Source organism: Ochlerotatus camptorhynchus, unplaced genomic scaffold (assembly GCF_037179485.1).
Source record: "Ochlerotatus camptorhynchus isolate MF236.1 unplaced genomic scaffold, CSIRO-AGI_Acam_v1.1 ptg000330l, whole genome shotgun sequence".
Taxonomy (NCBI): domain Eukaryota; kingdom Metazoa; phylum Arthropoda; class Insecta; order Diptera; family Culicidae; genus Ochlerotatus; species Ochlerotatus camptorhynchus.
This window is the reverse complement of record NW_027040818.1, coordinates 2,305,649-2,321,110: the sequence shown is the minus strand read 5'-3', so window position 1 is coordinate 2,321,110 and position 15,462 is coordinate 2,305,649. Positions and strand designations below refer to the sequence as shown.

The 15,462-nt window shown below is 38.4% G+C and overlaps 2 protein-coding genes across 2 annotated transcripts in view; one reads left to right on the top strand and one right to left on the bottom strand.

Annotated features, from left to right (window-relative positions):
• Positions 1-4,155, top strand: part of LOC135708302 (probable cytochrome P450 301a1, mitochondrial) — a 24,573-nt gene extending 20,418 nt beyond the window's left edge. Inside the window, exons 4-6 of the mRNA XM_065230299.1 lie at positions 2,740-3,135; positions 3,201-3,615; positions 3,674-4,155. Of these exons, the coding sequence (XP_065086371.1) occupies positions 2,740-3,135; positions 3,201-3,615; positions 3,674-3,997 (1,135 nt within the window). The 3' untranslated portion in view covers positions 3,998-4,155. The remainder of the gene's footprint in view (positions 1-2,739; positions 3,136-3,200; positions 3,616-3,673) is intronic.
• Positions 4,049-15,462, bottom strand: LOC135708303 (general odorant-binding protein 67-like). The gene is made up of 4 exons (XM_065230301.1): positions 15,402-15,462; positions 4,631-4,747; positions 4,313-4,567; positions 4,049-4,251 (listed from the first exon to the last, which is right to left on the bottom strand). The coding sequence occupies exons 2-4, from the start codon at positions 4,724-4,726 to the stop codon at positions 4,168-4,170; spliced, it is 435 nt and encodes a 144-aa protein (XP_065086373.1). The 5' UTR covers positions 4,727-4,747; positions 15,402-15,462; the 3' UTR covers positions 4,049-4,167.

Genomic DNA, 15,462 nt, shown 5'->3' with positions numbered 1-15,462 from the left:
AAACGGTATAAATCGGTATAAAATTTTAAAAATCAGTATTCTGAGGAACCTTATCTGTATATCGGTATCTAGTTTGGAAATCGGTATAAATACAGATAAATCTGTATATCTGGCAACGCTGCTTCACCCACGAATGAAGAAAACGAATGTTGACTTCGATACTCAGAGGTTGCCTTGATCAAGAAAATGTACACTGAACCAATATGACATATTCCTGTTATGTGGAAATCTTATAAATTTGCGCTATAAGATAATCCATTGAAAATTATATGATTGAAAATGTGCCAGGTAAATTCTATATGAATATCTGATACATTTGCAATGCTGATAATTTGGTAACTTTTATATGATCGTCGTATGATAAATGAAAATCGATCAAATTATAATAATTAACTGAAATGGATTTGAAACCCATAAGCATAAGCTACACTTTTCACCACAATATAATATATGTGTCATAAATCAATCGAAGTAAAGTTTGTGTGAAAATCACATGAAATTTACTTCTTCTTTTGACGCATATATTTAATCGATGTCTAAAAATAAATCGAAAAATAAACATCAGGCAGTGGGAGCTTTCACAGTTGTGCCTTTTTTTATTGTAGCTGATTTGGGATTCGATCAAGGACTGTTGAGGTGTGATGCTTTCGGTGTCTGCGCTCGATTTCACTGGGCCACGGCTGACTTCAAGATTGAGCTCGTTCAAATAGCATGAAGTAAGAACAGCTCTCCCGACATGGAATGCAGTGCAACGTTATGCTCGTTTTGCTAGAGTGAAGACAAATAGCACTGACAAATTTATGTTCCGTTTCGGTGGTGTGGTTTGTTCAAATCTTTCTCAATGCACCTGTGTGCAATAAATCAACGACTAAATTATATAAGTTGATGTAACTGGTTCATGAAGTTCGAGTACTAGGGCTGGAATATGAATTAGCCGTGTAGAAGGCTTACAATAAGAATCATAGCAAAGTAAATATTGCAGTAGAATCATTTTTTTTTCAATCTCAATACATTCTTTTCCGGAACCCCTAATCTTATGAAACAAAAACAAACAAAGATTATTCAATACAGTATCATTGTTGTTAGTAGTATTTAGTTCAACTAATCATTTTAATGAGTGTACGATAACATCGTTGAAAATTGTTTCAATAATTTATAAAGAACAATCATGTAAGATGTATTTTATTGGGAGCGATATTCAGCCCAGAAAAACATGCAAAAACAAACGTTTGCTGTTGGATTTCTGAAAAGGCAAATCTATATGACTATTAAATGATTGGGATAGATCTGTTTACAATCTTTAAACCTCAAAAATCAAAGGAAGCTATTCCAATGAGATATACATGTTTTCCTATACTGCAAAGTTAAATGACAGTCCAATAGTTTCTACATGTCTGTTTACACGCGACATATCAACAAACGTCAAAAATGATTAAAAGCAACTCCAATAAAATATACATCATTATCTTATAAGATATATATTTTAGTGAGCAATATTCATCATGAAAACAGGTATATTTTACTGGATTTTCTCATAGTGCAAACTTATATGATTTTCCATTAGTTTCTAGATGTCTGTTCCCACCCATGACATATCAACAGTTTTTCACCATGAAATATATCAGACAATATTCATATACTTCTTACCTATCGCTAACCACGTTCGAAGCAAAGTATTTCAAGTACTAAGTATGTAAAATTACGATAGAAATCATTCCATATCGCAGTCATAGTTTTTAAGTGATAATCCAATGGAATCTATCAATCATCACATAGAATGAATAAATCTGCTGACATTGCTATGTTATAAGATGGATCCAATAAACGGTACATGTCGATTTGTTTCAGTGAGTTATGTCAAAATTCAAATTCATGCAGGTAGTTGGTACATCTGTTAAAGTTGTCTTTATTTTCAGCTAAATAATTTGAGTGTAGAAGATATAATTTTTATCAGCACTGATCACAAGTGCTTCATACACTGCTGATAAACAGTCTATCATTAAAGCATGTTGCTAGTCATCTCCCTATGATCGTCAAGACAAGAAATATCATGTCACTAGGTTTTCGTATAGGAAATTTATACGATAAACACAGCCAGAGGCGTGTTTGCAGCCAAGTGATTAACGATAGAGAAAGTCTATGAAGAGAATCGATCAATGTAGATAGGCTCTTATGCATTGTTTGGGTTGAAATGTCGTTATTGAAATATGAAACGTGGCATCCATGGCGTGGATGGTTCTGTAGACCATGATTTAGACTAGGAGAATGCTTTTAAATCTCAATAAAATTGCATTGTTACTAACACACTAAGTTTTTTCTACCAAGCTTGGCTGTGCAAATCTCGGCAAAAAAAGTTTTACTGAGATCTCAGAAAACATTTAAATTGTTTGCTGAGATTCAGCTAAGCATTATCCGGGACTCAGCAATCAAATGTTACTTTTGCTGAGATCTCAGTGAAACTTATTTTTGCCGAGATTTGCACAGCCGAGCTCGGTAGAAAAAACTCAGTGTGAAGGTTGGCAATTTGCGAGTACCATCAGAATAAATGAAGAAAACTTCAGGAACAAGCCTAAAAATATTTCTGAAAGGCTGTCAACGTCCTCTTTATCCCCAATTTAAGAACTTCCATGACTTGCTTTCAAAGTTTCCCAGATTTACCCTGAGACCTTTGTAAATTAAATTTTATGTTTAATCTAATCAGCATCTAGAAAATAACTATCTTTAATCTTTCAATCACAGTCACGGCGAACAATGGCGCGAGTTCCGTTCCCGGGTGCAAAAACCGGTCCTCCAGCTGTCCACCGTCCGCCGCTACGTATCGCCACTGGAACAGGTCACCGAGGAATTCATCGACCGCTGCAACCAAATGCTGGATGGTAACAAAGAACTTCCGGACGACTTTGATAACGAAATTCACAAGTGGTCCCTCGAATGCATTGGACTGGTGGCTCTGGACACCCGACTCGGATGCTTGGAACCCAATCTGTCCCCCAACTCGGAACCGCAGCAGATCATCAACGCAGCCAAGTATGCACTGCGCAACGTGGCCACCCTGGAGCTGAAGGCACCCTACTGGCGGTACTTCCCGACCCCACTGTGGACCAAATACGTCAACAATATGGACTATTTTGTGAAGTAAGCCAGAGATTCCGCGTCGATGGGTTTGAATAGTGCTTACATTTTAACTTTTTTTTTTTCAGGGTTTGCATGAAATACATCAAGAGTGCCACCAAGCGTATGAATTTGAGTGAAGGACGCGCCCTAGAAGGTGAGCCCTCGCTGCTGGAGCGAGTCATCAAAAGTCAAAAAGACGAACGGCTGGCGGTGGTCATGGCGTTGGACTTGATTCTGGTCGGCATCGATACCATCTCAATGGCAGTTTGTTCGATTCTGTACCAACTGGCCACCCGCCCGGCCGAGCAGCAGAAGCTGTACGAAGAGCTGAAGCGAATCATGCCCGATCCGAAGACGCCGCTAACGTTCCAACTGTTGGATCAGGCTCACTACCTGAAAGCATTTATCAAGGAAGTCCTACGAGTGTACAGCACCGTGATCGGTAATGGACGAACACTGCAAGAGGACACCGTCATCTGTGGGTACAGGATTCCCAAGGGGGTAAGTTTCGAAGTCTTCCATCTAGTTCAACAATTACTAATGATAACGGTTCAAACAGGTCCAATGCGTCTTCCCGAATTTGGTCACCGGCACGATGGAGGAGTACGTAACCGACGCCAAGAGCTTCAAGCCGGAACGTTGGCTCAAGCCTAGCCAGGGTGGAACCGGTGACAATCTGCACCCGTTCTCAACGCTGCCATACGGTTACGGAGCGCGAATGTGCCTGGGACGCCGCTTTGCCGATTTGGAGATGCAAATTCTGCTGGCTAAGCTGCTCCGCTCGTACAAGCTCGAATTCAACCACAAACCGCTCAAGTACGTAGTGACGTTTATGTACGCACCCGAGGGGGCACTCAAGTTCAAGATGACGCCACGGGAATAAACTAGCGCCGGGACATTTCGAAGCGGTGATGGACAAAGACAAGCTGCCCTAGGTTTAGGATTTGATTTTACGTATAGATAACCAGCTTTCCATGTACATAACCAACTTATGTAATTGTTATACTATATCTTACGGAATAAAGATGATGTAATGAACGATCTCGTCCATAGCTATGAAGGGATGGGACAGCTGGCAATGTAATTTCGTAAAGTGTTGCAGCTATCGGTATTGGTCCAGAAGTTCGGTAAACACATCTGAGAACAGAAATCCATGCCATAGAACACCAACACGAATGCATGCGAAAATCATATTTACCTTGAACGATTCCATATTTACACAGCTGATGAAGTGAGCAGCCATCGGATTGCAAAATTTGCTATCTTTAGGATAATTGCTGGACGCTACATACTGCGCCGGGATTTGGAAGCACTGCACGCAACTCGCTACAAAAACTTGCATCAACGCTGGATCGCTCCCCGTTCGAGTTCCGATCAGTTGGAGTATCTTTGATTGGTCTAGAACACCGTTGGCCAGCGTTCCGGTAGCATTCATGGCACATTCGATGAAACACTGCGGAAGATCAAAAATAATGATTTAATCAAAGTTCCGGTTGATTGCTTGCATTATACGAACACTTCCTCTCTCGTGGATCAGTCCCCTTATGAGATGTTCACCGCCGTGAATTTGCTTGCAACCGATCAGTAGACGCTCGTCCAGCAGCGGTGGCATATGACAGCAGTTCTTGGGGTGCTTGCGGGGATAAAAATACCGAATTAATGGTGGCATAATAGACACACAGATCATTGGACCTTTGGTACTTTTGAGCTTTTGTTCTTTCGACCTTTTGTTCTTTGAACTTTTGTCCTTCGACCTTATGTCCATCGACCTTTTCTCCTACAACCCTAGATGTACAAAAGGTCGAATGGAAGGACAAAAGGTTGAAATGGACAAAAGGTCTATAGGAGAATAAAATGGGTGGCTAACTGTCAAATTTTTAACCTTCTTTAAATCATGTACAGGTTTTTGGAAAATGATGATAACAAATAGTTACTGTGTGTATTAGAGTGATGCAAAATTTAAAATTTTCGCTCCACAATACTTAAACGATTCCAAATCGGATCCTGACTAACCTCTCAAAATTTGAACCCATTTGGTGAGAAACTGAGAGGGCACAAACCATTTGAAGTTTGTATGGGAATTACTATGGTAAAACCAAGATTTTTGTTCATGTCTATCTAATAATTCACCATATCGGTCTGCTTCAAAAGCTTTCAACTGTACTTGTAGGAAATTTTCCCAGCTACAACTTTGCCGAAGACCATTTTTTGATTAAATGCAAGGATCGAAAGTTATCAATGGTTCAATGCGCTGATGTCTTATGATCATGCTCAATCAACTGCTCAGCAGGCAACATTGGTGTTTCTGGGGCGTTGAATAGGACACAAAAATCATGGCTACTATGTAACACTGCAAAATAAAGTGTTGCCTACAGAGCTGCTGCTTGATCATATCATAAGTTTACCAATCTTTTAAATAATTAATTAATTTTTGCTGTCTCGTTTTACATAGAAATGATTCTCAGCAAAGTTGTAGCTGAGAAAATTTTCTATAAGAATGGCTATCGAACTGTTTCGCAGCTCAATATGGAAAAAGACTAGAAGGCAATGAACAAAAAATTGAGATTTCCCATAGTAATTTACATGTAAACTTCAAATGGTTTGTGCGAAGTCTGTTTCTAACCAAATGAGTTGTAACTTTTGAAGGCTAATCAGGACCCTATTTGAAACCAATTAAGCACTGTGGAGCGAAAAAGTCAAATTTTGCATCAGTCTACTGTGTATCAATTAAGAGACAAATAACTGAATTTTTCTAGAACGAATTCATTTTTAATCATAATCTTTGAGAATATTTTTTTTATGTTCTTTGAAACTCTGAGCGAAAATTTTAATAAACAGTATTTTGTCAATTTTTATGTTGGTTTTTTTTTTATTTTTTTGTCCCTTCGACATTTCGTCCATTTCGACCTTTTGTCAATTGAGATTTTTTTTCCATTTGACCTTTTGTCCTCAAACTTTATGTCCATCGACCTTTTGTCCAACCCTTTTGTACAACTCTAGATGTACAAAAGCCCGAATGGACAAAAGGTCAAATTGACAAAAGGTTGAAATGAACAAAACATTGAAATGGACAATAGGTCTAAATGGATAAACTGGTCGAATTTTTGGAGGATAAAATGGGTGGCTACGTCTCAAATAATTGTCCTTCTTTAAATCATGAGCAGTTCTTTGGACAATTATGATAACAAATAGTAACTGTAATCCTTCGGAGTTTTTTATGCTCTTTTATGAACAATATTTTGTAAATTTTTATGCTGTTTTTTTTTAATGTTGTCCTCTTTGATCTGTTGTCCATTTCGACCTTTTGTCCCTTAAACCTTATTTCCCTCTAACTTCAATGCGACCTTTTGTCCATTAGATTTTCTATCCATTCGACTTTTTGAGCTTCTAAGTAAAATTCGACCCTTTTGTCCATTTTGACCATTTTCCATTCGATCATTTATACATTCGGCCTTTTGTCCCTTCGACATTTTGTCAATTTAGACCTTTTGTTCATTTCGATTTTTTTTTCTCCATTCAACATGTTGTCGTTCGACCTTTTGTCCTACAACCTGAAAATCTGGGAATACATTTTTTCCACCGACATTTAGAAGAAATTTAAAGTTTTGTGAAGATGTTTGGTGACATGTTGAGCTTGAAGAAGACTTTTTTATGTTAAGCTATTTTAATGTTAAGCAGCCATGTGAAGATTTATGCCATAGAAATGAAGATTTTGACATAGTGTTTTTTGTTTTTTTTTTTTTTTCCTTTTATTTAACGTCGGTCTCTGTTCCGCAATCTAGTGCCAATCACCGACGGACATCGATTGCCATCCATTGACGGCAATCGAATGTGTAGGAAGGCAGCTTCCACACCTGCTTAGGATATCGCACCCATTCAACACACATACATGGGGCGGGACCAACGGCTTTACTTCCCTTCCGAAGGAAGACATGACCAGAGATTTTTATGCCTCAGAAAATTCCCACCGACCTCGGCTGGGATTGAACCCAGACCCATTGGGGTGAGCAAGCAGTCACGGTTACCACTACACCACCGGCGCCGGCTATGACTTAGTGTTGTACATGAAAATGTGGGTTATGAATAATGTAACCAAAATAATTTATTTTTTAGCATAATACATAATCGACTGGAATACTCACAGGACTATACTGAAACCTTCGATTAGTTGGAGATCTTTTGAATACATGCTGATCATCGTGCCACTTAGGTAGAATATCTTGCTTAATATTTGATTTTTTGAACTGTTGAAGATCATCGCACTTGATTCACCTGAAGCCTTGAAAAATACCCAGAGGATCATTTAAAATCCGTTAAATGAACAAAGTTCTCTAAAGATCTACGAAATTTCTTGAGCATCTACGAAGGATCCTGTACTTCCATAATGTTTGTTGAACTTACTCAGTTTGATAAACTCAAATGACGCTCCAGCTACAAGTTACTTTTCAAACCATTGCAATTATACGAAGCTCCCTGAGCCTCTATGAAATTCGCAGAACTTGTGGAAAGTTCTACTAACTCCTGAGAAGTTCCATCAACTTCTACAAAGATCCCTGAGCTTCTAAGATTTCTCCGTAGTTTATACAAACTACAACTGAATTTCTACTAAGATGGCTAAATCTTTTCAAAGTTCCTATAACTCATACAATGTTCCATGAACATCTACAAAGTTCCCTTATCTTAACATCTAGAAAATTTTCACAACTTTTCTCTTCTTCTTCTTCTTCGCATTTCAAGCTTATTGCTTGTCGCATATTAGCTTATTGTATGCTCTCAACCTAGTGATCTAGATGCACTTCCACAGTTATTAATTGAGAGCTTTCGATGCCTGTACCATTTTTGTATTAGTATAATTGTGTGGCCCGAAATATTCCTAGATCGAACCGGGAATCGAACCCAGCCACCTCCAGCAGAGTCTTGCTTTGTAGCTGCGGCTTTACCGACTGAGCTAAGGGATATTTTCTCTTCCAATTATTGTTTTCTAATTTCTCTCAATTCCGCCATGATCTCAAAATATCCATGACGTTCTCCAGGGAAGACCGAATTCTACGAATATGCCTAAACATCTGGGCGAAACAAAGTTCCCAAAACTTCCAGTAATTACCCAAATTAAAGCCTGCAGTTCTTAGAAGTTTACTGAACTTCTGAGATACTCCATGAACTACTACTCAATTCCCTGAACTTCAACGAAGTTGGTTGAGCTTCTACAATGTGTAATGAGAGAGAGAAGGATTAGTATTTTCCATTTAATTCCACTACTTTATTTGCTTATCCTTGACAGATACGCGTATTTCGTCTACAATGTGCAGACTTCTTCAGTGTCTTGTACTAATACTCGACTATTAGTACAAGACACTGAAGAAGTCTGCACATTGTAGACGAAATACGCGTATCTTTCAAGGATAAGCAAATAAAGTAGTGGAATTAAATGGAAAATACTAATCCTTCTCTCTCTCATTATAACGATGGATTGTTGAACTTTGCTGGCTCCGGTGGTGTAGTGCACAGCAAAAAAAATGTAATATCGATCAACGCAATTCAAGCTGATGTATGAAATAATGATGTAATTGTAATTTTGTAATTTATCAGCACACACCCTGGTCGACCACTGTAAACCAATCTGCCGTTCAGCGTTTTCGGTTTTTGTTTCTGGATCTTTAGTTGCCTCTGTGATATACTTACTTGCGGCATACTATTTTGGGAGTGTATATGAGCGTGTACCATGTACGGTAGCTCATCTCTCATCGTGATGGTGGGACATAGTAGACAAATTAGAGAGAAAACAAGGAGGTATTAGTATTAGTTATATGTAAACAAACAAAACAAAAGTTAGATAATGCGGCACTGTAACTACTACTATTTTAGAGGTATGATTCGTCATGTTTAACTCAATGTTTCAATTGAGGCAAACTATCTATCTTACAATTACAAAAGCAAACCTAAACTTACAATTATATGCAAATGCAAAATGAAACTTGACAAATCATCGTCAATTCCCTTATTCCAGGGCAGGGCCTGACGATTTGAATCTAATTTTGATCAGTGAACGGGCACCATATGGTACATTTTCTCACCATGAACCTATCATTTCCAGCCTATCTGAACTATTTAATAAATGGAAGCCATAACATGGGTTACGCTCCCCCTAAGCGGCCCCCTGCATCCTGTCTCTGTCTTATCTCAAATACAAAATGTTAATGGTATGAATGTATCTGTACATCAAATCCATGTATCTGTATCAAATACAAAATGCCAATGGTATGAATGTATCTATGTAACTTGGAAATGACGTACAATCAAATAAACCCGTAACCCACTCACTTGGTCAGGCTTCAGAATCGTCCAGTGGGCAGTGCACTCTACACTCCAAGTTCCCTTTTTTCAAATTTACCGCAAATTTGATATTTTACCCATTGAGTGTTGATTAGTCACAATGAAACATTGTGACAGATGTTGAGGTTACTAGTGTATTAAATAATCTAGGTCCTATTTAGGATTATATCTGAAAAATCCAAATCTGGCCAACGCCCACCCTAAACCTAAACCTGTTCTAATCCACCTGAAATGACTAACGAATGGAAGACTTTGACTACCCAGCCATGCAATAGTCTCATTCCGTGCCTTATGGCAACTTGATGATTCTATTGCGCTCATCTTCTGGCACCACCCAGGGGAGACTTGGTCCTGTACCCAATGCTTAACTTGTCTCCATTCCACTCAGCTACTCGCAATTTCTTGTGATATAGTGGGCGGAATATTATTATATGAGACAATTCAATGCAGACGTCTTTCCAAATTTGGCAGATCGACAGGTAATCGGTGAGTTACCACGATAGTTGCTATTCAACAACTCGACAACGTCCCATCGTCAACGCCTGCTATGAGAATTTCCCATAGCAGACGCCAACGAAATGACGTCATCGAGCTATCGATCAACTACCCTGGTTATCGCCTGGTACCTTATAGCACGATGCTAGGAGGCGAACCGGAAGAATCGATGAGCTACCTCCCCCTGTCACAGCGATTCACCTTCAGATCTAGTAAAACTTGAAAGCATTCTAAGCATGTAAAAGGAGCTTCCAGGCAAGGCTCTGGACTCTCTGGAGTCTTCCGAGAAGCTTCAGTGGGTGTTCAGATAGAATTCAGAAGACGCTTAGGGCTTATATTTACTAGAAATATTCAATTCAGATGTTTGCCAAGGAAAACAGATTAAATAGTTTGAAGAGTCTCAAGGACAAGAATATAAGATATAAAAAGAGACTTCAGAGCACGTTCAACGGGTCACTGAACAAATAGTCTTCAATGCACGACTAGAGGGTTTCCGGTTCAATTTCAAATGGTTTTCATGATGAATTCAAAGTGTCTTCCGACCACGTTCAAAGGGTCTTTACATAGAATGGAAGACTTCAAAGACAAGCATTGAGTATTTGAATGATAAGCCAATTATTAGTCCACAGAGTCAGAGTCATAAGCTCGAAACAATATTGTATGGTGATAGTCTGAAGGACTCCTATAGCAAAAGCAAAGATCCAGGACTATGTAGGAACCTATAACATGAAAGAATGATCAAATCCAGCCTAAAGTTCTTTAAATCTGTCCTGATTCTTTTTTAATCTACTTTCTAAAGCCTCAAAACCTAAGAAATCAAGTGAATCTTCCTTCCCTCGTTAAATTTCACCCGTTCCACACACGATCAATAAGATAAACCCAAATTTGAGTTCAATTTACTCATAAATTGCAAAAAGTGCAGGAACTCAGCGATGAGTGAATTTTCCTCATGTTTTCCCGTGGAAAACCTCAAAAATCTGCTGGAATATGAGGAAAATTTACAAAACTCTTACTCAGTCCAGAAGTAGTACAAGTAGACTGAGTGAATCCAATCTTGACTTTTCTCATATTTGAAAAATTTGTCCAGGAAAAACTACGAAAATTTTCCCAGCACTGAGTTCCTGCACTTTTTGCGATTTATGAGTAACTTGAACTACAATTTGAGTTGATCTCATTGGCCGTGAAGACCTCTATAGGCCTTTAAATATGATCTAGACTAGAGAGCGAGCTAGAGAGGGCGGATTCAAAACAAACCACTACACTGCCGATGCAAAAATCTATTGGTGAAGGTAGAGTCAGTTTATAACGAGTCACGCCAAGAGTGAAGCCAAGACTACCTATTGAACTGTCAAACTGGCTACCTATCGTGCAAAGTAAACAAACATTACGATGCTATGAAAGGTCCACGAAAGGTATTGCAATAAAATAAAAAATATAATTGATCATTTAATAAACACGCAGTGACCATTAAATTGTCATGGGATACGTTTGGTAATGATCAGTAATGAGAAATTCTATTATTTTTAATAAGATAATTTGACAAAATCACTGAAATAATGATTCACTACAGCCGCTATTTTTTTTTCTCGCTAGAAGTCATTTGAAGTTGATGTAGAATTCCTTTGTTGCCAAGTGAAAAGAAAGGGAATCTTTCGAAAACCATGCTGCGCGTTCAACTGTTTTTCTCTTGGCGTGACTCATTATACACCGACTCTAGGTGAGGGTATTTAATTTAAACCAGCAATATAGTAATTTTGCTAATGGATTGATTTAGACGCTGCTCGAATGGCTCTGGCTTTGACAGTTCGTTTGGCTCAAAACAGCGAGTCCACTTCTCTCATATTATAGACCCTCTCGGCTCCGGTCCCGGAGGTAGGAATTTTTATCGAATTGCTCCAGATATCTAGAAAAAAAATCAATGAAAGTTACCATTGAAGGCCAAGATATAAAAGGATAAACATCGTGAACGTCCAGAATCAATGTATTACCATTTCAGGGAAAACATTACGACACAACTGACATGCTATTAAAGCTGATAATCTGACGCTAAATACTTACTTTTCTCTGAATTGACAATATATTCAAAGGCAAGACTTTCACGAAAATTATTTTTGAATTTACTAAGACTTATCCAGACCCGCCATCCAAATTTACCTTTGAGATACCAAATATGCAAAGGAATGCATAAGGTTAAGCATATAAAACATGGCAAGATTAGAAGGGCTGAGCATTAGGGTGGTTCAAAATATTGAGGTAATCGATTCCAAATCAGGTTCTGATAGTTCTTTCAAAAGTTGAGCTTATTTGGATGCGAACTCACACTGCAGACAACCCGGAAGAGGTCATCGACTCTGGGATAGGCCTCATACGCGTTGACTTTTTGCAGTTTAGGAGAACATTAGGTCCCTTAATAGCGTTCATATCGACTGGAAGCGATTGGTTTAGGTCCGAGCCCAGTTGAAATGCTTGAGTAAAATTTCAATACGTAGTAATTAGAAAGAGGAGAGATGGGCGGAGAGAATGTTTTTTGCCAAATGAACTGTCAAAATCTGAGCCAATCGAAAATTCCCATTAGAATTTTTCCGAGGATTTCTTATTCTTACTAGAATAAATTTGAGAGTATTGCAATCGAACAGAAATTCAATTACCTTTATGTTTCGTGTGTTTCTCAAATTCTACTAGTTTTTGGGATCAAAAACAATATTCTAACTCTATTGATGAATTGATCTCAGTTGGTTAATTAAAAGCCATGTGTAGCCACACATACTATTCATTTGACTCATAAATTTCATGTGTGCTTCTGGGTGGATTCTGTTTATGTGTAGTCACATGAAAATCATGTGGAATTTCACATAGAAATTCGTCAATAAAAATGTGTGGAATTTTATTAGCAAAGCGGTGCATTTTGACAGTTCGATTGGAACAACTTTTGACAGACATCCATACACGGCGAATGAGAACGACCCAAATTTGAGTTTAGTTCACTCATAATCGCCAAAAGTGCAGGAACTCAGCGATGAGTAAAATTTGTCTCATGTTTTCCCAGGTTTTTCCTGGATTTTCCAAGGAAAAATTCCTGAATTTGAGAAAAGTAAAGATTGGATTCACTCAGTCCATTGGTAGTACTCCGAGACTGAATAAAATTTTCGTCGATTTCTCATTTTCCAGCAGATTTTTTAGGTTTTCCACAGGAAACTCATCGCTGAGTTTCTGCACTTTTGGCGATTAGGAGTGAACTAAACTCAAATTTGGGTCGTTCGCATTGGCCGTGTACTTTTACTGTATACAGTACCCCACGTAAAAATCTCTATTCCGGTCAAAATGGATTTCCCATACAAAAAAATGTATGGATAATCCGTGTCGAACACAAAAGAGAATACTCGCGTCACTTTTCAATAGGTCCTATCTACATTGATCGATTATCTTCATCGACTTTCTCTTTAGATCGCCACGGCCGTGTTCAGATATTTCCGGATATTTTTCACACACAGTTCGGTGGAAGAAGCAACAATCCAACATTTCTAGATAGGGCTGGAATTAGGGCGTAACAGCTTTTGTAAACAATGACTTCTCTCGTTGACTTCTAGCAACTCAAGGCACGCCTACACAAACCAACATATCCATCGGGTAGGGGAAGCCTTCCCCTATTTGATGGTAATGATGATTTGCCAGGGAGAGTCATGTCTTTCGAGAAATCATCGAGAGAAGTCATTGATTACAAAAGCTGTTACGCCCTTATTCCAGCTTTATCTAGATTTAATACCTGATTTAATACGACAAAGACGACAGGAAACGTTTTTGTAGCCTAGTTATTTACGAAATAAAGAGTCGATGAAGAGAATCGATCGATGTAGATCGTTCTATTTGAAAAGCAACATCCATGTATGTAAGCTTCCCTTAATAATTCAAATACATGCATAATGTCCGACAGTCAAGCTGCTCTAAATGCTTTAAAATCGGCGACATGTACATCAAAACATGTCTGGGAGTGTGTTCAATCACTTCAAAAATTGTCTTGTCATAATCAAGTCAACTTATATTGGGTTTCTGGTCCTTGCGGGATTGACGGAAATGAAAGAGCTGATGCACTAGCAAGACTCGGACCTTCTCATAAGTTAATAGGGCCAGAGCCCTTCTGTGGGCTGCATCTCTTAGAATGGAATGGAAGAACACTTCCATTGCTAGGCAGTCGAAGCGAATTATTAATTCAAACATTTCCGCAAAATCCTGGAACTTTCTTAGAAAGATCTAAGCATATATACAGGTCTTATAACAGGTTATTGTCCGAGCCGTTATCGCTTGAAGCTGATTGGAAAACTTCAAGATGATGTACTATATGTCGCTTTTGTGGCATAGAGAAGGAAGACTCGGAACATTTTCTATGCCACTGTCCGGCAATAGAACCCTTTGACATTTGGAGATCAACTCCCAGTACGGCAGTGCACTTTATTCAAAGTGTAATGCCTTGCTGGGATAATGCTATTAGTCAAGCAATGGCGGTCACTCCTAATAATAGTGATACGGCATCTTGATCTAGCTAAAAAAAATTAAAATGTGGAATATATCACAATAGATCAGAAAAATAGTCGCAGTGATGAAAACACCCGACAAGGATTAAAAAAAAAAACCCTTTCACGCAAGCTATCAACTTGCAAGAAATGATACTTACTAAGATGAGCATTCATAAGGGCCTTACTGTGATGATCAATTTTCTTCATCGATTTCCTATTATGTTAATAACTCGGTTGAATTAACACTTCTCAGTGAGTTTGAGGTTGCTTTTGCTAACTAATACAATCTGTTACTATATTGCAATGAAAAAAAAACGGAAATTGGTCCCCTTAATTGTAGTAATGCAAAGAGAAAATTGATGTGAAAAATCCATTGCCGCAGCTAGGCCCTTATGATTCTGAACGCTAGATATATTATAATTTAAGGACAACGCGTTGAAACACTGTATGTGTTTTCTCCTAGTAGCACACTTAAATCACAAAAAAAGCAAGGGCTTAATTTTGATTTAAATAAGTAGCATTGAAGCTTCCGAGTCGAAATTTGCGACAATTGTGTTTACTTGTGGTTTGACCAAATAGAATCAAAATGAGACTGATATTAATAAAATTTAAAACTCTATTGGGGCGATTCAATTCACAAGATAGTTTTTTTGACCAACCCCAACCCCACCCCTTCCTGTGTCACGCTTTTTCCAAAACACGTACTGTCCCAAATTTTTGGACTCCTTCTGGACGGCATATTTGAACCTCCCCATAGTTACTCGCCAAAATATCCATAGAAACATTAAACCTTTTGCCAGACTCCTAAATGTTCGTCAATCTCTACCTTGTTGGACACGCTCAGTTGGTCACGCTCATATTTGAGGGCAACAATTCAAACTAGGAGTTGGCTGACATGTTCATTGCCCATGATTTCGATACCTAGATAAATCCCTGAATCACACTCACAACTTCCAACGGTGGCTTGGAGCAGTCGACCGAACCATCCGCAGCGACCTTGTCACATAAT